This window comes from Coenobita brevimanus, chromosome 54 (assembly GCF_032717465.1).
Source record: "Coenobita brevimanus isolate Jiangsu-jjx chromosome 54, ASM3271746v2, whole genome shotgun sequence".
Lineage (NCBI taxonomy): Eukaryota > Metazoa > Arthropoda > Malacostraca > Decapoda > Coenobitidae > Coenobita > Coenobita brevimanus.
This window is the reverse complement of record NC_137007.1, coordinates 22057071-22080911: the sequence shown is the minus strand read 5'-3', so window position 1 is coordinate 22080911 and position 23841 is coordinate 22057071. Positions and strand designations below refer to the sequence as shown.

Genomic DNA, 23841 nt, shown 5'->3' with positions numbered 1-23841 from the left:
ACAGTAGGCGTCAACATAACTCAGAAGCATTGTATTAATATACTATAGTTGTCAAAAAAGCAGTGTCTGGCTCCCAAACCTTTCAAAAGACAAAAGCTAAGTGGCAATGACTGTAATGGCAAAGGAGCCACATTTGTCTTTTGTTCAGATGGTGATATCTTAAGATATTACATCAGAAGTGTAAAGGGTGTGTACAGCATTGTAAAATAGTGTACACTGTTGCAGCAAAAGCTAATGTATCTCCCGGACTAGGCATTTTTAATGCTTAATTCCCCTCAGAATTATAAAATTATGAAAGATATAGACTAATATTGTCAGCAAGTGGGCTTCAGGCCACTTTGAAGACATGTATTTTACATGTACTCTCCAGTTCCAGGACTGACCATGATAGGCTCACCTTACCTGAGGTACCTTAGCATTTATAGAGGCATTTACTGTAACCTTACCAGACCCTGTTACCATTATATTCACAAAGTCTGTGGTAAAGCTGATTTCAGGTAAATATTCTTCATGATTCCTTTTGGCAGCGGATAGGGATTGTGCTTTCAAAATATTTCATGATGCAGCTATCCATTCTTACCTGTAGTAAGAGTAATTATCTATCTATCTATATACCTAGAGTGCTTTCCCCGAGGAAAGGGAGGTATCTGAGACAGAACAACACACTGCCAATTTGCTCATCCACTCAAACACATTCATTCGCATCTTAGCCCCAAGGGGAGAAGGGACAGATCCTCACCTCACCATACTGCACTAGGGTCAGCTGCGCAGTGCAATCAGTGACATCCGCAGCAGGGCCCGACAGCAGAGCTGGTTTAACCCTGCCACATCGTAATGTACCCATCCCCTTACCTGCACCTGACCTGATCAACTGATCTGACCAAATGCAGGAGAATATCCCTTCAGGGCTACGTCATCATTTATTAATTCTTAATTTCTCTCCGATCATTTCTGTCACGCACAGCCACTCTTCCTTACTCAAAAGACATCCCTCTCGCATCAAACACTCTCTTCACACTGTCCATCCATCCTATTCATGGTCTTCCTCTCAGCCTTACACCTCTGACATCAGATCTAGTTATCTTTTTCACCAATTGCTCATTATCCGTTCTCTCCCTATGCCCAAACCATTGCACCACCCTCTGCTCGGCTCGATCAGCCATCTCCCGCACAACTCCAGTTCTCCTTCGCACTTCATCATTTCTCACTCGATCCATACGCGTCACTCCACACATACTCCTCAGGCACCTCATCACCATTACATTCAAACTTTTCCACTCTTCTACACCCATATTCCATGTTTCAGAATAATAAGGATTAGAATTAAAAATTAATACCTGTAAAATACAGAATACAGACAAAGGACATTCTGAGGTTGGGAACATGGAATGTTAGAGGAGCGAATGATGAAGTGAAAGAGCGAGAGATTGTTCAGGTGCTTGAGGATGCAAGGGTGGATATATGTGGATTGACTGAAACTAAATGGTAATGTGAAAGGGTGAGAGAATGGGAATATGGTTTAGGTATATGTGTGGGAGTTAATGAGAATGAGAGGGCAAGAGAGGGAGTATGTCTGATGATAAGCAAGAAGTGGAAGGAGAATATAAGAGAGTATGGAACAGTGGGTACAAGGATTGTATGGGTGAGGATGAAAGTAGGTATACAAACGTGGGCAATTGTGCGTGTGTATGCTTCGACAGAGGACCGAGTGGCAAGAGTGAAAGATGAGTTTTGGGCGAGAGTAGAAGCATGTATGGACAAATCTGAGAGGAGCGAGAGAGTGCTTTTGATTGGAGACATGAATGGCAAAGTTGGGAATGTACGAGTGGATGGAGTGGTTGGTTAGTGGGGTGTGCCAGATGACGTAGATGGGAATGGTAGTGCTTTGGTAGACATCTGTGCTGGTAATGGCCAACACCTACTTTCGACATAAGATGATCCACTGGTATACATGGAGAGTAATGAGGAGGATGGATGGTGAACTTGTTGAACGAAAGGCAATGATAGACTACGTGTGTGTGGATGAGCGAATGAGAAGACAAGTGTTGGATGCAAGAGTGTGGAGAGGGTGGGGGGAATGGAGTCTCGGACCATCACTTAGTGATGGCCAAGGTGAAGCTGCAAAGAAAATGGTTGAGGAGATGAAGGGGAAGACAGGAGGAAACAGCTCCTGTGAGAAGAGTGGAGAATTTGCAAGATAGTGAGAAAATGGCAGAGTATAAGAGCATAGTAGAAGAAAGATTGGGAAGGTATGAGCTAGAGCAGATGGAAGGGGTGGAAGACGTACGTAAGATATTCACGGAAGAGATAGGCACAGCGTGTGAGGTGGTTTGTGGAGTGAGGAGGAGATGCAAGGGTGTGCAAGGGACAGCATGGTGGAATGATGAGGTGAAACGAGCTGTGGAACAAAAGAAGAAGGCATATAGTGAATGGTTAGTGAGTAGAGGTAGGGGAAAAGTTGAGAGAGAGAAGAGAGAGGTATATGTGAGTAGGAGAAGGGAGGTGAAGAGACTGGTGAAGGAGAGTAAGAAGAAAGTGGATGAAGAGTTTGGGAGGAATCTGAGTGTGAAATGGAGAGAGAGGAAGAAATTGTTTTGGAAGGAGGTAAAGAAAGTAAGGCAGTGTGAAAGGGGAAATAGTAGGAGAGTGAAAGATAGGAATAATAGATTGTTGTTGGAGAAGAGAGAAATTGAGGAGATGGAAGGAGCACTTTGAGGATTTGTTGAATGTAGAGAGTGAGAGCAGTGCGAGTATATGTGGTTGGGGAATGGCTGGGAGAAGGAGAGATGAGAGGAGGGAGGAAGAGATCAGTAGGACGGAAGTAGTGGAAGCAATGAAGATCAAGTTGGGGAAGGCCCCAGGAATTGATGGAGTGTGTGGTGAAATGCTGAGGTATGGAGGTAAGATTGTTGTGGAGTGGATATGGAAGTTGTGTAGATTGGCTTGGGAAGAGGGAAGGGTTCCAGAGGATTAGAAATCAGGTATAATTGTTCCTTTATATAAAGGAAAAGTGGAGAGAGAAGTATATGGTAACCATAGGGGTATTTGCCTTCTTAGTGTGACTGGTAAAATATATGGTAGAATACTCATTGATAAGGTTAGGCATATGACAGAGGAGCTAGTTGGAGAAGAACAAGGGGGATTTAGGAAGGGAAAAGGGTGTGTCGATCAGATATTTGTTCTAAGATGTTTAGTGGAGAAGTATCTGGAGAAGGGAAAGAAAGTGTATGCTGCCTTCATGGACATGGAGAAAGCTTATGACAGAATAGATAGGCAAGGTATGTGGAAGGTATTAAGAATATATGGAGTGATGGGAAATTGTTGAATGCTGTGAAGAGTATGTACAAAGGAGCTAGGGCTATGGTGCAAGTGGATGGTGAGCTGAGTGAATTTTTTTATCTCAATATGGGACTGAAACAGGGTTGTGTGATGTCTCCATGGCTGTTTAATATTTACATGGATGGGGTTGTAAAGGAGGTGCAGGGTAGAGCAGTGGATGTGGGGGTGGCTCTAATGAATGAGGGTGAGATTTGGAAGATTCTGGTGTTGCCGTTTGCTGATGAAACTGTATTGTTGGGTGAAGATGAATGGGAGTTGCAAGGTTTGGTGAATAAATTTGGGACAGTGTCTAGAAGGAGGAAACTGAAAGTTAATGTAAACAAAAGTAAAGTTATGGTGTTTGAGAGGAATGAAGTCACAGAATGTACAGTGAGGTTGGATGGTGAGGATATGGAGAGTGTGAGTGCATTCAAGTACTTGGGTAGTGTGATGATTAAGGATGGAACTTTGGGGGATGATGTGCGTGAAAGGGTACAGCAGGGAAGGAAGGTTGTTGGTTCACTGAAAGCAGTGATGAGAAATAGGGAGGTGAGTATGGAAGTTAAGAAGTCACTGCATGATAGTATTGTGATCCCTACCCTGATGTATGGAAGCGAGGCGTGGACCTTGCAAGAGGGGAACAAGTCATGAGTGAGAGCAGTGGAAATTAGTTACTTTAGAGGAGCGTGTGGAGTGACATGGTGGGACTGGTTGACAAATGAAGAAGTGAAGGAACATTGTGGGGTGGATGTGGATGTGGTTGAGAAGAATAGGAGAAATACACTGAGGTGGTTTGGACATGTGGAGAGAATGGAGAATGAAAGACTGACTAAGAGGGTGAATGTAGGTGAGGTGGAGGGAGGGAGAGGGAGGGGTATACCGAGGATGAGGTGGAGGGATGGAGTTGAGAGGTATATGAGGGAGGAGGGGGTGATTTGGGTTGAGAGTAGTCAAATGGTGGGTGACAGAGTGACTTGGAGGCGTTTTGTCTGTGGCCACCCTTTGCGGGATTAGGGCATCAGGCTATAGACAGATAGAAAATACAGAAAACCCATGCAGAAACAATAATGAAGCATAAAAATCATCCCCAAATACAGAATCTTGAGAATGCTAAGCAAGTAAAGGTTGCTAAACTCTCAGGGATCATAATGTGGTCCCACAGAATGAAGAGAAGGTATAAAGACAAAAGCAGCCCAGAGTTAAAACAAGAATGCGTAACTGACTCCAAAGCAAGCTAAACATGTGAAAGAAGGGAAAGGAGAAGCAAAAGGAAGCAGAGAAAAAAGTAGGAAGAAAATGGACAAATATAAACAAGAGCAGCTACCCTACTATAACTTACATATAAAGTCCTGAAAAATTGTTATGGAGGCTAAAGGATCCCCACACTGACCACAGAGTGAAATGAACAGCCTGGAGGGTGACTAGCAGTGCCAACAGTGTATGGTAGTGCAACATGAAGAAAACCTAAACAGAGCAAGGCCAGTGGGGTTGTGCAGATGAGTAGGTTTTTTTGAGATAATGACACTGGAGAATATTGATGAGTGAGTTTCACATAGGAGGTTCATTTAGGATCATTTACAGGGACACTATGATGAGTTGAGAAGTTCGCACGAAAAGCACTTTAACTGCCTGGCTAATTTTGTCAACCAGCATGGATACAGTAGGGTTTTGCCTGTCTGACTGAGCAGACCCATCAACCATATGCAAGCAAGCACCCCATGCAGTGAACTGATGTTCCTTTGAATGGATATACAACTTTCTATGTTTTTCAAGCAATAAATCTTAATAGGTCATTAAGTACTAATAGCTGTTTAAGACATACCACTGATAATGGTAAAACACCAGTAGTTATTAAAGTATTGATTCTTGAATTCTGATCTCTTATTGTCATGCTTATTAAGCACAAATACAGTAAAAGCTCGATTAACCTGCATCCAATGTATCGGCACATCTGTATAACCGGAACGCAAATTCGATCTGGCATGGGGTAGAAAATATTCTGGATACTGGTCGTCCACCTATAATTCTTGATTAGTTCTGTACAGTACAGGAAAAAAGTAGTGTATGCAGCTAAGTTTTCAAAATTATTTTGGCCTGTAACATATGCTAAATTTTTCTTTAAATAATTTTTGGTAATGTTTGCTGGTTTGTGTTCAGTCCTGTACTGTACAATTTCTCATGTTGTCTTTTTGTGTGTATTGTAGTGTACACTCACGATCACTAGTTTCTGCTCAGGGGTGCCCCCTTCGTACCCCCATATACCCAGGGAAGACGGGAGGGGAGGACAAAACGAGCTCCACCCGCCTCTACCCCAGCTCCCAACCCTACCCCATACTCCTACCCCTCCCAGGCACCGACTCATCATTCTTAACTGGCAGTTACATCTCAGGCTAACCTCATACTTTATGCTCATAGTCACATTACTAATACACAAATATAAAACACTAAGATATGTAAAAAGTATATATGACTATGAACATGCTGCAGCAAGAAATTAATGCATTGACAATAAAACAAAAACGTTAACAACAGCCATCCCAGGCCTCAAGCGTTGGATGTTTGCATGCATCCGTATGTGTGTGTGTTCTTGCCTAATTGTTCTTACCTAATTGTATCTTTACAGGAATGAGTCAAGCTCATACTGTCCCGTGTCTTAAACCATATTTATCGTACATATCCTTAAATTTGTGAATTGTTTTGGCACACACTATTTCATTCGGTAGTGCATTCCATTGATCAATTGCTCTGTTTGGGAAACTGAATTTCCTTACGTCTTTATCACCTCTCTTCTTATGCAGTTTTTTGCAGTGTCCTCTTGCTGATGCTTCTCCATATGTTAAGTAATCATTTATGTCTATTTTCTCCTTTCCTGATATGCACTTTTATAGCATTATCATGTCACCTCTTTTCCTTCTCTCCTGTAGTGTTGGTAGATTCAGTTTATTTAGTCTTTCTTCGTAGCTTAGGTCCCTTAAGCTTGGTATCCATCTTGTAGTGGCCCTTTGAACTTTTTCAATCTTGTCTATATGCTTTTTGAGATGAGGACTCCAGACTACTGATGCTTATTCCAGGGTTGGTCTAATGAATGATGTTATTATCCTTCTTAGCATGTCTTCATTTATGTATGTGAGTGCTATTCTCATATTTGCAAGCAGTGTATACATGTTCTGTACCTTCTCGCTGATGTGGTCAGCCGGAGATAGTCTGTTATTGACAATCACACCTAGGTCTTTCTCTCTTTCTGATGTGTATAGGGTTTTATTTCCTAACTTATAATCCCAATCAGGTCTTTTTCCACTTTTACCAAACTTGATTGCATGACATTTGTCCACATTGAATTCCATTTGCCATGTACTACTCCATTCATGAAGTTTATTTAATTCTTCTTGTAGCTCTTTACAAGAGTCTGTGTTAGTAATTCTCCTTTGTATTTTTGCATCATCTGCAAACATATTCAGATAGCTGTCATTTCCAGTGTTACTGTTTATATCATTTATATACACTAAAAACATGATTGGTGCCAGCACTGAACCCTGTGGTACTCCACTAGTCACTTCTTTCCATGATGAGTAGTTTCCTCTTAGTACTGTTCTCATTTCTCTTTTTATGAGAAAGTCTTGCATCCAACAAAACAGTTTGCCTCAAATTCCTCCTTGATGGTACAGATTCCATAAAAGTCTTTGGTGTGGTACTGTGTCAAAAGCTTTCTTGAAATCTAAAGAGATACTGTCCACCCATCCTTCCCTTTCCTGTATTGTGTTTGTTATTCTGTCATAGTAGCTCAACAGATTAGTAACACATGATATTCCTTTTCTGAAACCAAACTGTCTTTCTGTTATCATACTGTGTTCTTCTAGATGATTTACCCAAGCTTATCTTATAAGCTTTTCTAATACATTGCTTACAACACTGGTCAGTGATACTGATCGGTAGTTGAGTGGATTTTGTCTATTTCCTTTCTTGAATAAGGAGATAATATTTGCTTTTTTCCAAATATCAGGTAGTTTCCCTTGACTCAAGGATTTCTTGAAAATTAAAAATAATGGTTTACTTAACTCCTTTGCACATTCTCATAGTACCCAACATGAAATTTCATCTGGACCACTTGCTTTTCCTTTGTCTAAAAAATGAAAAATAATGGTTTACTTAACTCCTTTGCACATTCTCGTAGTACCCAACATGAAATTTCATCAGGACCACTTGCTTTTCCTCTGTCTAATCTACTTAACTCCTCCTGTATTACTTTTTCTGCCATTTGTATATCTGGTAGTATGTGTGGACATGCATGTTCCACATAGTCCCTCTCAAAATTTTTTTCTTCTGTAAAAACTAATTGGAAATTCTTATTTAGTGCTTCACAAATATCTTTCTCTTGTGTATAAGTGATTCCCTCATCTGTAATTGATTGTATTATATCTTTTACTTTGGTTTTGCTTCAGATATAGCTGTAAAACAGCTTTGGTTGATCACAACTTTTATTTATTATATCCTCCTCAAACTGTTTTTGGGCTTCCCTCCTTATTCTTGTATAATCGTTTCTTGCCTGTTTGTAATTATTATATGCCCTTTCACTATTGTGTCTTCTGTATCTATTCCACAACAAATCTCTTCTTTCTTTTGGTTTTTTACATTCTGTATTGAACCATTTTTGTATTTTCTTATCTGCTTCTTTGTGCTGTGGGATGTACTTCTGGACTCCTATTTCATAAAATTCACAGAATTTTTTATATACTGCATTTAAATCTTGTCCTCTAAGCTCATTTTCCCAATTAACTTCAAAGAAATACTTCTTTAGGTCTTGATAATTTCCCTTTTTATAGTTTAGGCTCTTTTTGTAACTGTCATTGCTGTTTACTATGTCATATGCTATCCTGAAGTTATAATTTAGTACTGCATGATCGCTTTTGCCGAGTGGAGGGTGATATATTAAACTGTCAATATTATTTTCTTGCCTAGTAAATATTGGATCTAGCATTGAAGGTACATCAAGTCCTCTTTTTCTGGTGGTTTCCCTCACATGTTGCGTTAAGAAAAACTCTTGCACGAGATCCAGGAGCTTTTGGTCCCAACAGCTTTCTTGGCTAATTATATCTAGAGTATTCCAATTTATATTTGTATTAAAATCCCCAGTTAGTATAATTCTTTCCGATTTCTCTTCCATTTTTTGTAGTAATGATCTTAAACTCTGAATTGTACTCTCTGCCAGGTCCTCATATTCGTCTCTTTCCCATGTGTTTGATCTGGGTGGCATGTACAAATTGGCTACAATTACTTTACCTTCAGATGTGTTGATCTCTACTACAATCAGTTCTACTTGTGATGGTATATCTAGTTTTATTTCATTGACTTTTAGATTTTTCTTAGTTAATATTATAATTCCTCCTCCTTTTTTAAAATTTCTGTCTCTTCTCCATATATTGTATTCCTCTAAGTTTAGTATGTCATTGGATATCCTTGGTATTAATTTTGTTTCAGCTAGGCATATTATTTGTGGTTCATATTCTCTGACATAATCATTCATCTCCAGTAATTTAGATACCATTCCATCCACATTTGAGTACATCAACTTTATCATCTTGTTTATATACTTGTCATGACATGGTTCTACTACCTTCCTCCTTTTTCTTCCATCCTGTTTGTGTACCACTTTCGTACCTGCAATCCTATTACTGTGTAAAAAAAAATTTTCTTCTCCTCTTCTGATCTTCCCTCATTTTTTGTTTTTGCTTCCTCCCTTTTCTCTTTCAGCAATTCCAGTTCCTCTTGTGTTAGGCATCTTTTTATCCATACATATTTGAACTCCTCTTTTTCCATAAGATTCTTTGCATTTTTAGTATCTCTTCCACAGTGTTTACACTCTGGAAAGTCACCTTTAGAGGTCTTGTCATGCTTTTCTCATATTTCCCTAACCTTTTGTGTTTCTCTGTGTCTTTACTACAGATTTCCTCTGATACTTCTTTCAGTAAGCTCATTACGTTTGCCATCTCCTTTTTGTCTCTTGTGACCTTGTTTTTTACTTCTTCCTCTTCTATACCAGTGATTACTATAGATTTGTTTATATCTACTGAATCTCTGACTAACTTTGGATTGTTTTGGATTATTCTTTTCACTTCCTTTTTAATGCTTTTTTCCTCCACCCTTGTTTCTAAGTCTTTCTTTACTTTCACCAATTCAGCATACTTGGTTTCCACATCATTTTTGTAGCTTTGCACAGCTTCATTCACCTGTGTTATCTTCTCCTCAGTATCACTGCTCTGGTCTATAAGACTACATACTTGCCTAATTGTGTGTGTTCTTACCTAACTACCTAATTGTTCTTACCTAATTGTATCTTTACAGGAATGAGTCAAGCTCGTATTGTCCCGTGTCTTAAACCATATTTATTGTACATATCCTTAAATTTGTGAATTGTTTTGGCACACACTATTTCATTCGGTAGTGCATTCCATTGATCAATTGCTCTGTTTGGGAAACTGAATTTCCTTACGTCTTTATCACCTCTCTTCTTATGCAGTGTTTTGCAGTGTCCTCTTGCTGATGCTTCTCCATATGTTAATTAATCATTTATGTCTATTTTCTCCTTTCCTGATATGCACTTATATAGCATTATCATGTCACCTCTTTTCCTTCTCTCCTGTAGTGTTGGTAGATTCAGTTTATTTAGTCTTTCTTCGTAGCTTAGGTCCCTTAAGCTTGGTATCCATCTTGTAGTGGCCCTTTGAACTTTTTCAATCTTGTCTATGTGCTTTTTGAGATGAGGACTCCAGACTACTGATGCTTATTTCAGGGTTGGTCTAATGAATGATGTTATTATCCTTCTTAGCATGTCTTCATTTATGTATGTGAATGCTATTCTCATATTTGCAAGCAGTGTATACATGTTCCGTACCTTCTCGCTGATGTGGTCAGCCGGAGATAGTCTGTTATTGACAATCACACCTAGGTCTTTCTCTCTTTCTGATGTGTATAGGGTTTTATTTCCTAACTTATAATCCAATCAGGTCTTTTTCCACTTTTACCAAACTTGATTACATGACACTTGTCCACATTGAATTCCATTTGCCATGTACTACTCCATTCATGAAGTTTATTTAATTCTTCTTGTAGCTCTGTACAAGAGTCTGTGTTAGTAATTCTCCTTTGTATTTTTGCATCATCTGCAAACATATTCAGATAGCTGTCATTTCCAGTGTTACTGTTTATATCATTTATATACACTAAAAACATGATTGGTGCCAGCACTGAACCCTGTGGTACTCCACTAGTCACTTCTTTCCATGATGAGTAGTTTCCTCTTAGTACTGTTCTCATTTCTCTTTTTATGAGAAAGTCTTGCATCCAACAAAACAGTTTGCCTCAAATTCCTCCTTGATGGTACAGATTCCATAAAAGTCTTTGGTGTGGTACTGTGTCAAAAGCTTTCTTGAAATCTAAATAGATACTGTCCACCCATCCTTCCCTTTCCTGTATTGTGTTTGTTATTCTGTCATAGTAGCTCAACAGATTAGTAACACATGATATTCCTTTTCTGAAACCAAACTGTCTTTCTGTTATCATACTGTGTTCTTCTAGATGATTTACCCAAGCTTATCTTATAAGCTTTTCTAATACCTTGCTTACAACACTGGTCAGTGATACTGATCGGTAGTTGAGTGGATTTTGTCTATTTCCTTTCTTGAATAAGGAGATAATATTTGCTTTTTTCCAAATATCAGGTAGTTTCCCTTGACTCAAGGATTTCTTGAAAATTAAAAATAATGGTTTACTTAACTCCTTTGCATATTCTCGTAGTACCCAACATGAAATTTCATCTGGACCACTTGCTTTTCCTCTGTCTAAAAAATGAAAAATAATGGTTTACTTAACTCCTTTGCACATTCTCGTAGTACTCAACATGAAATTTCATCAGGACCACTTGCTTTTCCTCTGTCTAATCTACTTAACTCCTCCTGTATTACCTTTTCTGCTATTTGTATATCTTGTAGTATGTGTGGACATGCATGTTCCACATAGTCCCTCTCAAAATTTTTTTCTTCTGTAAAAACTAATTGGAAATTCTTATTTAGTGCTTCACAAATATCTTTCTCTTGTGTATAAGTGATTCCCTCGTCCGTAATTGATTGTATTATATCTTTTACTTTGGTTTTGCTTCAGATATAGCTGTAAAACAGCTTTGGTTGATCACAACTTTTATTTATTATATCCTCCTCAAACTGTTTTTGGGCTTCCCTCCTTATTCTTGTATAATTGTTTTTTGCCTGTTTGTAATTATTATATGCCCTTTCACTATTGTGTATTCTGTATCTATTCCACAACAAATCTCTTCTTTCTTTTGGTTTTTTACATTCTGTATTGAACCATTTTTGTATTTTCTTATCTGCTTTGTGCTGTGGGATGTACTTCTGGACTCCTATTTCATAAAATTCACAGAATTTTTTATATACTGCATTTAAATCTTGTCCTCTAAGCTCATTTTCCCAATTAACTTCAAAGAAATACTTCTTTAGGTCTTGATAATTTCCCTTTTTATAGTTTAGGCTCTTTTTGTAACTGTCATTGCTGTTTACTATGTCATATGCTATCCTGAAGTTATAATTTAGTACTGCATGATCGCTTTTCCCGAGTGGAGGGTGATATATTAAACTGTCAATATCATTTTCTTGCCTATTAAATATTGGATCTAGCATTGAAGGTACATCAAGTCCTCTTTTTCTGGTGGTTTCCCTCACATGTTGCGTTAAGAAAAACTCTTGCACGAGATCCAGGAGCTTTTGGTCCCAGCAGCTTTCTTGGCTAATTATATCTAGAGTATTCCAATTTATATTTGTATTAAAATCCCCAGTTAGTATAATTCTTTCCGATTTCTCTTCCATTTTATGTAGTAATGATCTTAAACTCTGAATTGTACTCTCTGCCAGGTCCTCGTATTCGTCTCTTTCCCATGTGTTTGATCTGGGTGGCATGTACAAATTGGCTACAATTACTTTACCTTCAGATGTGTTGATCTCTACTGCAATCAGTTCTACTTGTGATGGTATATCTAGTTTTATTTCACTGACTTTTAGATTTTTCATAGTTAATATTATAATTCCTCCTCCTTTTTTAAAATTTCTGTCTCTTCTCCATATATTGTATTCCTCTAAGATTAGTATGTCATTGGATATCCTTAGTGTTAATTTTGTTTCATTTAGGCATATTATTTGTGGTTCATTTTCTCTGACATAATCATTCATCTCCAGTAATTTAGATACCATTGCATCCACATTTGAGTACATCAACTTTATCATCTTGTTTATATACTTGTCATGACATGGTTCTACTACCTTCCTCCTTTTTCTTCCATCCTGTTTGTGTACCACTTTCGTACCTGCAATCCTATTACTGTGTAAAAAAAAATTTTCTTCTCCTCTTCTGATCTTCCCTCATTTTTTGTTTTTGCTTCCTCCCTTTTCTCTTTCAGTAATTCCAGTTCCTCTTGTGTTAGGCATCTTTTTATCCATACATATTTAAACTCCTCTTTTTCCATAAGATTCTTTGCATTTTTTAGTATCTCTTCCACAGTGTTTACACTCTGGAAAGTCACCTTTAGAGATCTTGTCTTGCTTTTCTCATATTTCCCTAACCTTTTGTGTTTCTCTGTGTCTTTACTACAGATTTCCTCTGATACTTCTTTCAGTAAGCTCATTACATTTGCCATCTCCTTTTTGTCTCTTGTGACCTTGTTTTTTACTTCTTCCTCTTCTATACCAGTGATTACTATAGATTTGTTTATATCTACTGAATCTCTGACTAACTTTGGATTGTTTTGGATTATTCTTTTCACTTCCTTTTTAATGCTTTTTTCCTCCATCCTTGTTTCTAAGTCTTTCTTTACTTTCACCATTTCAGCATACGTGGTTTCCACATCATTTTTGTAGCTTTGCACAGCTTCATTCACCTGTGTTATCTTCTCCTCAGTATCAGTGCTCTGGTCTGTAAGACTACTTACTTGCCTAATTGTGTGTGTTCTTACCTAATTACCTAATTGTTCTTACCTAATTGTATCTTTACAGGAATGAGTCAAGCTCGTATTGTCCCGTGTCTTAAACCATATTTATTGTACATATCCTTAAATTTGTGAATTGTTTTGGCACACACTATTTCATTCGGTAGTGCATTCCATTGATCAATTGCTCTGTTTGGGAAACTGAATTTCCTTTCGTCTTTATCACCTCTCTTCTTATGCAGTTTTTTGCAGTGTCCTCTTGCTGATGCTTCTCCATATGTTAAGTAATCATTTATGTCTATTTTCTCCTTTCCTGATATGCACTTATATAGCATTATCATGTCACCTCTTTTCCCTCTCTCCTGTAGTGTTGGTAGATTCAGTTTATTTAGTCTTTCTTCATAGCTTAGGTCCCTTAAGCTTGGTATCCATCTTGTAGCGGCCCTTTGAACTTTTTCAATCTTGTCTATATGCTTTTTGAGATGAGGACTCCAGACTATTGGTGCATATTCCAGGGTTGGTGTAATGAATGATGTTATTATCCTTCTTAGCATGTCTTCATTTATGTATGTGAATGCTATTCTCATATTTGCAAGCAGTGTATACATGTTCCGTACCTTCTCGCTGATTTGGTCAGCCAGAGATAGTTTGTTATTTATAATCACACCTAGGTCTTTCTCTCTTTTTGATGTGTATAGGGTTTTATTTCCTAACTTATAATCCAATCAGGTCTTTTTCCACTTTTACCAAACTTGATTACATGACACTTGTCCACATTGAATTCCATTTGCCATGTACTACTCCATTCATGAAGTTTATTTAATTCTTCTTGTAGCTCCCTACAAGAGTCTGTGCTAGTAATTCTCCTTTGTATTTTTGCATCATCTGCAAACATATTCAGATAGCTCTTATTTCCAGTGTTACTGTTTATATCATTTATGTACACTAGAAACATGATTGGTGCCAGCACCGAACCCTGTGGTACTCCACTAGTCACTTCTTTCCATGATGAGTAGTTTCCTCTTAGTACTGTCCTCATTTCTCTTTTTATGAGAAAGTCTTGCATCCAACAAAACAATTTGCCTCGAATTCCTCATTGATGGTACAGCTTCCATATAAGTCTTTGGTGTGGTACTGTGTCAAAAGCTTTCTTGAAATCTAAATAGATACTGTCCACCCATCCTTCCCTTTCCTGTATTGTGTTTGTTACTCTGTCATACCTTTACACACATGAATGTTTTTCTCATGCACCACCTTTTTGTCTAAGTCGTTCCATATATTTAAGAATATACTTAATTGTGATATACACGGAATGTACTATGCTCGTGGGTTTCCGTCGCTGTTTCTCAATAAGTCAAATTTAACTTTAAACTCGTTTAAGTTTCTAGACTGGACGATCTCTTTGTCCAGGCTATTCCATAAGTCTATACTTCTGTAAGGAAAGCTATATTTCTTGATATCCTTCAAGCAGCTTGACTTTTTCAATTTCATTCCATGTCCTCTTGTTGTTCTCTTATCCCATACAAACAGATCTTCTTTGTCAATTTTATCTACTCCCACCATGGTCCTGAACACCGCAATCATGTCTCCCCTCTTTCTCCTTTCCTCTAATGAAGGCAAATCCAGTTTTTCCAGCCTCTCTCTCTGTATGACAGGTCTGTCAGACTGGGGATCATCTTGGTTGCTGTTCTTTGTATTCTCTCAATCTTGTTTATATCTTTCTTTTTGAGTGGGCACCACACTACCGCTGCATATTCTAACCTGGGGCGGATCATGGCCACTATCAATTTTTTCATCATTTCCTCATCCATATAATGAAATGCTACTCTTATGTTAGTCAAGAGCTTATAAGTCTCTCCAACTATCTTGTTAATGTGTTTTTCTGGTGACAAACTATCTTGGACCAGCACCCCCAAATCTTTCTCTTCTCTCCTTTTTGTGATTAATTCATTACCCAAAAAATAATTCAGTGATGGTCTCCTGGTACTTTTACCCATTTCCAATATTTTAAATTTCTTTACATTAAATTTCATTTCCCACGTCCGGCTCCAATTGTATATCCTATCCAAATCCTCCTGCAGTATTTTACAATCCTCCTCAACCTCTATCTTCCTCAAGATCTTTACATCATCAGCAAACAGACTCACATAACTGTTCACTCCATCTACCATATCATTTACGTAAATCAGGAACATTTCTGGCGCCAACACTGAGCCTTGAGGGACTCCACTTGTTACTTCCCTTCATCCAGACATCTTTTCCTTTATTACTGTCCTCATTTGTCTGTCTCTCAAAAAGTCTCTCATCTATTCCAGAAGTTTCCCCTTTAGTCCTCCTATATATTCTAGTTTCCACATTAGTCTCTTATGAGGTACCTTGTCAAAGGCCTTCTCTAAGTCTAAGTACACACAATCCACCCAACCATCTCTCTCCTGTACCACACCAATCGCTCTTGAGTAAAAGCTCAACAAGTTAGAAACACATGACCTTCCACTTCTGAATCCAAACTGACATTCAGCCAAAATATTCATCTCTTCCAGATATTTTATCCATCTTTCTTTCAGGATTCTCTCACACAATTTTGCGACCATGCTGGTTAGAGACACTGGTCTATAATTCTGGGGTTCTTCCCTGTTTCCTCCCTTGTAAATTGGTACCACATTTGCCCTCTTCCATTCTTTTGGCACTTTCCCCTCTTCCAGTGAGCATACAATTAAGCTGTGAATTTTATCCACCAGTTGTTCTCTGCATTCCTCCAGTTCCCAATTAGAAATTCCATCAGGTCCTGGGGCTTTCCTTACATCTTGAGTTTCCAGTAATTTATACACTTCCTGCACCTCCACTTTTATATCTTTCATCACCGGAACATTTCTAATCACTCCCTCCCCTTCCACAAGCTCCTTTTCTTTAGTGAAAACTGACTGGAAACGTTTGTTCATTATTTCTGCTTGCATTGCCGCATCCTTAAAGACCTCTCCATCTACTTTCAGCTTGGTGATTCCTTCCTTTTGTTTCAGTTTGCCATTAACAAATCTATAAAACAGTTTGGGTTTATCCATGCATTTGTCAATTATACCTTTTTCAAAATTCCTTTCTTCTTCCCTACGTATTCTTGTGTATTCGTTTCTTGTTCTTTTATATTCTTCCTTTGTTCTGTCGTTACCTCTCTTTCTCCAATTGTTCCACGCCTTATCTCTCTCTTTTTTGGCTATCATACACCTTCTATTAAACCACTCCTTTTTCCTGTTTTCTTTCCCTCTTACTCTTGGTACAAATTTTTCCACTCCCAAATTATAGAGGTCTAGAAAGATATCCCACTTCCTCTGTATCTCTCTTGTTTCTCTGAATTTTCTCCAATCCGCATTTTCAAAAAAGTTTCTCAATCCTGTAAAATTTGCTTTGCCAAAGTTGTATCTTCCCTGTCTATGAAGCTTGTCTCTTGGCTCGACGTTTCCTATTAACATCTGGAACTCAATGACCACGTGATCACTTTTTCCCAAGGGAGAGAGATATTCCAATGATTCTATTACATCGGGTTCTTTGGTGAACAGTAAATCTAACCTTGCTTGTGTGTCCTCACCTCGAAACCGTGTCTCTTCTTTGACCCACTGCGTCATCACATTATTCATTATTATATTTAATAACATAGAGCCCCATGAATCCTCGCCCCCTCCCGAGTACCATTCCTCCCAGTTCACCTTTTTACAATTAAAGTCACCCACTAAAATTATATTATTGCTTTTCTCAATTATTTTTTGGAAGTAGCTAGCCATATCTGACAACATCTCATGGTATTCGTCATCCTTCCATGCTCTCGTCTTTGGGGGAACATACACTACCGCCATATCTCTCTTAACATTCTCTCCAGTTTCTAATTTCATATATATCACTTCAGCCCTGCCTTCTCCCATTTCCACAGTATCTACATTTATGTTGTTCTTCACTGCTATCATCACTCCTCCTCCCTTTTTTTCTTTTCTGTCTTTTCTCCACAGTTTGTATTTACCATCTCCCAAATGAACATCAATATCTTCTCTTAATTTGGTCTCTACAAAGCACATGACATCAGGTTCATGTTCTCTCAAGAAATCATTAATTTCGATCCTTGTCGATATGAAACCATCAATATTAGTATATATCACCTTCAAATTATTTTTGACATTATTAATACCCTCTTCTCTCCTACTCTCTGTCCGTACCACTTCCTCAACTTCTAATCTTTCACAACCATCCCCCCTAGTTTCCTTCACTTCTATTTCCTTAAATACCATTTCCTTACTTTCATATCCAATACTCTCCAAAAAAAATTATTACGTTCTTCCTCTGTCCTCTTATCATTTTTTTCCTTTACTTCTTCCTTTAATGATTTTAAAACTTCTCTTTCTCCTTCATTCAGATCTTTTCTTATTATAATATTTTCCATCCCCGCCTCTTTGCTTAATTTCCAGGTCACCTTAAGTATCTCATTTATTACACTTTCTGATGTAAACTTGACTCTCATTGGTCTTGTTTCCCCTTTCTTATAAGGCACTATCCTCCTTACTTCCTCAGTTTCTTTTACCCACTTGTCTCCTTCGGGGTCAATCTTGCCTAATATTCCTCTCACCATGTTCGTATCTCTCTCGAGTCTTGCGAACCTAACCTTTTCTTCCTCTTCCCTGTTTCCAAATACTACCACACATCTGTTCCTTTCTACAGTTTCTCTCACAATTTTCTCTTTTTTCTTCAGTATTTTCACTACATTTTCTTCCATTTCTTTCTTGTTCATTTCCCTTTCTTCCTGGATGATCTCTCTTAAGCTGACCACTTCTTTCTGTTCTTCTTCTACGTGTGCCTACTTTGCCTTATGTTCTTCTAATACATTACTCACCTTCTCCGTTTTATTAGTACTCTCTTCAAGTTTCCTCCTCAGTTCAACATTTTCCCTCTTCAAATTCCTAATCTCTTCATTGGCTGTTTCGTTGGACTGGATTAGACTCTGTATGGTGGTTTCCGTATTTCCTGACACATCCTTTATCACTAGAGTCTCTACTTTTTTTTCGAGTTCACTAATCCTCATTATTAATGTTTTCACCAGGTCTATGACATTAGTATTAGCATCAAATCCTTGAAATTCCATTCCCTCATTGTTTACATTTTCAGCCATGTTTAATGTAAAGTACCTAAACAGCTGTTACCGAATAAGCCACAAACATTCATGTATACTATTGCCAACAAATCTTTACCTTTTTGGTAGGCTACTAACTTTCATTATTTTAAAATTAAAGAAAGACCCTAGGAGACAGGACAGACAAAATTCCTGAAACTACTCAAGGTTAGGAGCGATGCCTGGGACGTCCGCTCTCTCCGGCTCCGTGTGTGTGTGTGTGTGTGTGTGTGTGTGTGTGTGTGTGTGTGTTTGCAAAGCAGTGCACCCAACACAGGAGGCCTGACGTGGCCATTGTTAATGTTTTTGTGCATTAATTTCTTGCTGCAACATGTTGATAGTTATATTCTTTTAATATATCTTAATGTTCTTTGTATTAGTAGTGGGACCAAGAGTGTTAAGCATGAAATCAGCTTGAGATGTAACTGCTAGTTAAAAATGACAGGTGGGGTGAGGGGTTGGGTAGGGGTATGGGGGATGGTTGGGAGCTGGGGTAGTGGCGGGTGGAGCTCGTTTCATCCCCCCCTCCCCTCTTCCTGAGTATTCTGAGGTAGGAAGGGGGCACCCCTGGGCAGATATTAGTGAGCGTGAGTGTACCTGTACTGTAACTAATACTGAATAATGTACTTTATGAAATAAAGTCCCAAGTTTGGTACTGTTTCATTTTTTGATCTCCCAGAAAATTTCTAAGAGTAACATTCGATTATCCAGAAAATTCCATATCCGGAATGGAAGAATCCCCATGCATTCCGGTTAATCAAGCTTTCACTGTAGCTATTTATTATACACCACTGATAATAGTAGTAAAACACCACTAGTTATTAAAATATTGATTCTTGAATTCTGATCAGATACAGTGCTACAAGTCAAACATAAATATATCCTCCTCCTTCATCATTTATTATTGATAATTTCCAAATAGAAAGTAGAGTTGTGGAAGCTTTGATATTATTGTCCTTTTGCCTACAGATGTAGATCCATACTTTAGCAAATGTCTGACTGATAGTGTTTTACTGCCTCTAGTTGCTATTTTTTGTGCACAGTTCTTGCCATAGTAGAGTGCCACTGTAAAGATGATCTCGATGCTGTGTGCTTTTGTGTAATGCAGCCAGTCAGCATAGTATAGGTATTCTTTTTTAATGTATGTGTTAATCACTCCTCTGTAATTTAGTCCATCTTTGTATCGCTCCCAACAGTACACTTCTTCACGTTTCCTTGTTCTCGCTGACTACAATGCAATGGGTGGCTCAGAGGTCAGTCTACGAGAAGGAGACCATGTAGACTTAATCAAGGTTGGCTGTGCGGGATGGTGGTATGTAAGAGTTGCTGGGACACCATATGAGGGATGGGCACCTGCAGCATATCTGGAGAGGGTGCTGAAGAAGAGCAGTAGATCCTCACCTTCAGTCAGCAGTCAGGAGTCTTCATCTGGGCTCAAGCATGCCACATCCAGGTAAATTCTTGCTAGATGGAAGGGGGTTAACTGAGAGAAAAAGGGAAAGCAGAATGAGCTACAGTCTTCTACTCACAAACTGTACAGTTAAGAACAACTTGTAGCTGTAAACACTGGTATGGAAGATGCATCCTTCATTTGGAGAGGGAAAAGGAATTTGAAGGCAAGTATAAATGTCATTCATTGTATACAGTAGGTACCCACATTATGCGAGTTCAGAGTACGTGATCCTCGTTGTACGCGAGGACCTATTTTTTTCCCAAATTTTAGTGTATTTTTTAATAGTACGCAAATTGAACTCGTTGTAGGCGAGACAGCAGCGAAGGGTGGCCCAAATCCGGGGTTTACCCTGAGCACGCGACAATGCCATCCCAAGAAGCGCCGACAACCAGTGATAGAGAGTGGAGACTTGTCGATGATGGAGCTCAGCTGGGTACTGTGTGCCCTAGATAAATTCAAGGAAGAATTCAAGAACATTGAACACTGTTGGCTGCGAGTGGAGGAAGTGGTGACTTCACTTTGAAGGGTTTATGAACAAAGTGAGTGCAATAGGTGCGAAAGTGTCGAAAGTGCTCATGATGAGAGTGGTGTGTCAGGTGGTGTGGTGGGTGGTGCACACTAGGGTTCCGAGAAAATTTGCCATCAAGTCAGTTCGCGATCAGACACTAATTAACTTGTTTCCTTCTTGCTGTAGTTGCCTTTGAATACATATTCTAGCATCACCCATAGCTGTCTTCATTAATGATGGCAAATTGTCTTGTTATTGTTGTGTTGGTGAATTGACTTGACGGCAAATTCTTCTGAAACCCTAGCTAGGTGCCTCACCCTGCCTTGGATCCCCTTCTTACCTCCAGTAAGCCTTTTGTCCTCTTGGGTTAAGGTGAGCAGCCATATTCTTGTTGGTTTAGTTAAACCATATCCTTGTTGATCTTAGGTAATATGTCCTAGATAGTTTCCCTGCACAGTACAATACTTAGGTCTGAAAGGAGTCTCAGGGATTGCCCATGAAGGGGGATGCCGCCCTTATGCAATTTTTCTCATAAGTTTATGTATTCATAGTACATGAATTCCTAGTACGCGACGACCTCTGCCACCCATATACTCGCGTACTGTGGGTACCTACTGTAATTATGTATGGGCAACCTCCAGTATCCAAATGACTGATATCCAAATTATCGCCAACCTGAATTGCTATTTTTTAAAAATCAGTATTTTCATATAACCTAGTTCCAGTACAAAAAATACTGCAGTGAGAGATTTTTTTCAACTGTTACAAACTACTAGTCTAAAGGTGAATGTAGGGAAGAGTAAAGTGATGGTCTTTGAGAGAGGTGAAGTCAGTGAATGTACAGCGAGGTTGAATGGTGAGGAATTGGAAAATGTGAGTACGCTTAAGTACTTGGGTAGTGTGATGAGTAAGGATGGAGGTCTGGAGGGTGAAGTGCTTGAAAGAGTACAGCAGGGAAGAAATGTTGCTGGTTCTTTGAAAGCAGTGATAAGAAACAGGGAAGTGAGCATGGAAGTGAAAAAGTTATTACATCACAGTATTGTGATACCAACTCTAATGTACGGAAGTGAAGCTTGGACATTGTTGGAAGGACACAAGTCAAGAGTGAGAGCAGTGGAAATGAGTTATTTAAGAGGAGCCTGTGGAGTCATATGGAGAGACAGGCTGATGAATGAGGATATAAAGGAGTGTTGTGGTGTGGATGTAGATGTGATAGGAAGCATTATGAGGGACACACTGAGGTGGTTTGGCCATGTGGAGAGGATGGAGGGTGAAAGACTGACGAAGAGAGTGTATGTGAGTGAGGTGGAGGGGGAAAGAGGGAGGGGGAGGCCGAGGGTGAGATGGAGGGATGGGGTGGAGAGGTATATGAGAGAGGGGGGGTGTGAGTTGGGAGCAGGGCAGTGAAATGGCGGGGGACAGGGCGACTTGGAGGTGATTTGTTTGTGGTCACCCCAAATGGGATTGAGGCATCTGGCAATAGATAGATAGATAGACAAACTACTAGACACAAAGAAATGCCCAGCCAACACTGTAGAAAGTGTCCTTGTACTGTTATAGTATATGATAGCTGTACATCCAGATTCATATGTGCCCATCATGCTCCATTTGTTTATCATCCTCAGTACACCACTTGCCTCCTTCACGCATCCACAGGGTTGGAGAATGTAAATGCATGAGTGGAACAGTTGACTACCAATATGACAACGCCAGAAGGAGGCGTATCAGTGACAGGGTCAAATGTTTTATCTGGCCTTGTTTGTACTAGCCCTTTTAATATCTTAATATCCTGGGCAGCCGAATCTTCCACAGGATTACCCTCTAATTTTTAACAGTATTGTTGCGTCTCTGTCCCACACTGCCACAAGCTCCAACAGCAGTAGTTCATTATAGGAAGGACATTGCCGAGTGAGATGTTCTTCCTATGGTCAGCCTTTCGATGTACAGCACACAAGATCAGCTCAGGTGTCGTGAATAAACACTGGCTTCTTAAGTTCACTGTCGTTATATTCCCAGTAATTACGCATAATGCTTTCCAACTTCACTGTTTTCACAAGCATTGAAGATACACAAACTGCACCAACACTTCACTGTCTGCCAACAACACTTCACTATTTTCACAAGTACCACTGATATACAAACTGCGCTGACACTGCACTACACTCAAACTGAACTGAAAACTGACTGAAACTCCTCTAGTCTCTTCCCCATCCCTATATAAGGTTCCTGTATTCCAAAATGTTCTACACTTCTCCACATTTCTTGTGCATTCCTGAAGGGGACAGCGGTTACAACATTTACCATCTCGGAGACATCTAAAACATGGCAGAGTTTTCTTACACTGCATAACACTCTAAATTCTTTAGCATACACATGTAAATTAAATTACATAATTTAACAGGCAATCACATAAATAAAACATTATAGAGAAACAGAGCACAAAAATTAATGAACAACTTACAAAATAACTACGCATACAAACAGCAGGCTAACTGGCAACTCTGACATGTAGTGGAACTATGGCAAACATATGGAGTTCTCCAGAACAATCTAGCTAGCAATCCAGCTTCTCAACACTACCCCTTCCCTAATCCTTTTGTTGACCTGACAAAACTACACAATGTATACAAACTTAGTCCTCAATCCGAACTAAACATTTAATTATACACAAAGTAATCCTTAAACTTATCAGGTCTTCTCCTGTGCCGTTTCCGATGATGCCTCTGCTCTTCCACACAGTCCGCTTCTCGTGGAATGTCTTGGTCCTCTTCCTGATGCACTTCTTCTTCTGGGAAACTTTCACCATCCTCTTGGACTTAAGCTCCTTGGTCCTCCTCTACGTCCTTCGCTGCGGGTGACCACTATCCCACAGAGACATCCTAGCTGTACTCTCCTGGCCCATGGTACTGCCACAGACAATTCACGTGTACCACCTTTGGGCAAGACTTCTTGCCTCCCCGAATCCGATATGTTACATCCATCCCACGGGCTCTGCAGCTTCGGTGACTGTCCCTTCTTCCACTGAGGATTGTATAACCAAACTCTGTCACCATCCTTGATGCTTACCTCACTTGCCTTGGCATCATACTTGCACTTCATCACTTCTCCTAAACTCTTAAGGGCTCCTCGCACTGGATGATGTACCTCAGCTACCCTTTCCTGAAGATGCTTTGCACAGCTGGAGGTGTCTGTAGGCAACTTTTCACCAGGTGGTCTTCCTATAATTAGCAAGTCAATGGATAAGCATAACTCTTAACCCAACATCAGTTTTGCAGGGGTGTAGTCAGTAGACTCATGGGATGCATACTGATATGCCATCAACAGTGCAGGTAATTTCTGGTCCCATTCCATTTGTCCCTCTATGCAGTACTTGGCCAGTTCTTGTCCCAGAGTCCAGTTGAATTTCTCCACCATCCCATCTGACTGTGGCC

The 23841-nt window shown here is 39.3% G+C and overlaps 1 protein-coding gene across 1 annotated transcript in view; it reads left to right on the top strand.

Annotated features, from left to right (window-relative positions):
- LOC145401055 (guanine nucleotide exchange factor DBS-like) overlaps positions 1 to 23268 on the top strand; it is a 1269176-nt gene extending 1245908 nt beyond the window's left edge. The window contains exons 25-27 of the mRNA XM_080273428.1: positions 18191 to 18202; positions 19646 to 19902; positions 23103 to 23268. Of these exons, the coding sequence (XP_080129554.1) occupies positions 18191 to 18202; positions 19646 to 19902; positions 23103 to 23268 (435 nt within the window). The remainder of the gene's footprint in view (positions 1 to 18190; positions 18203 to 19645; positions 19903 to 23102) is intronic.
- Positions 23269 to 23841: the final 573 nt, after the last annotated feature.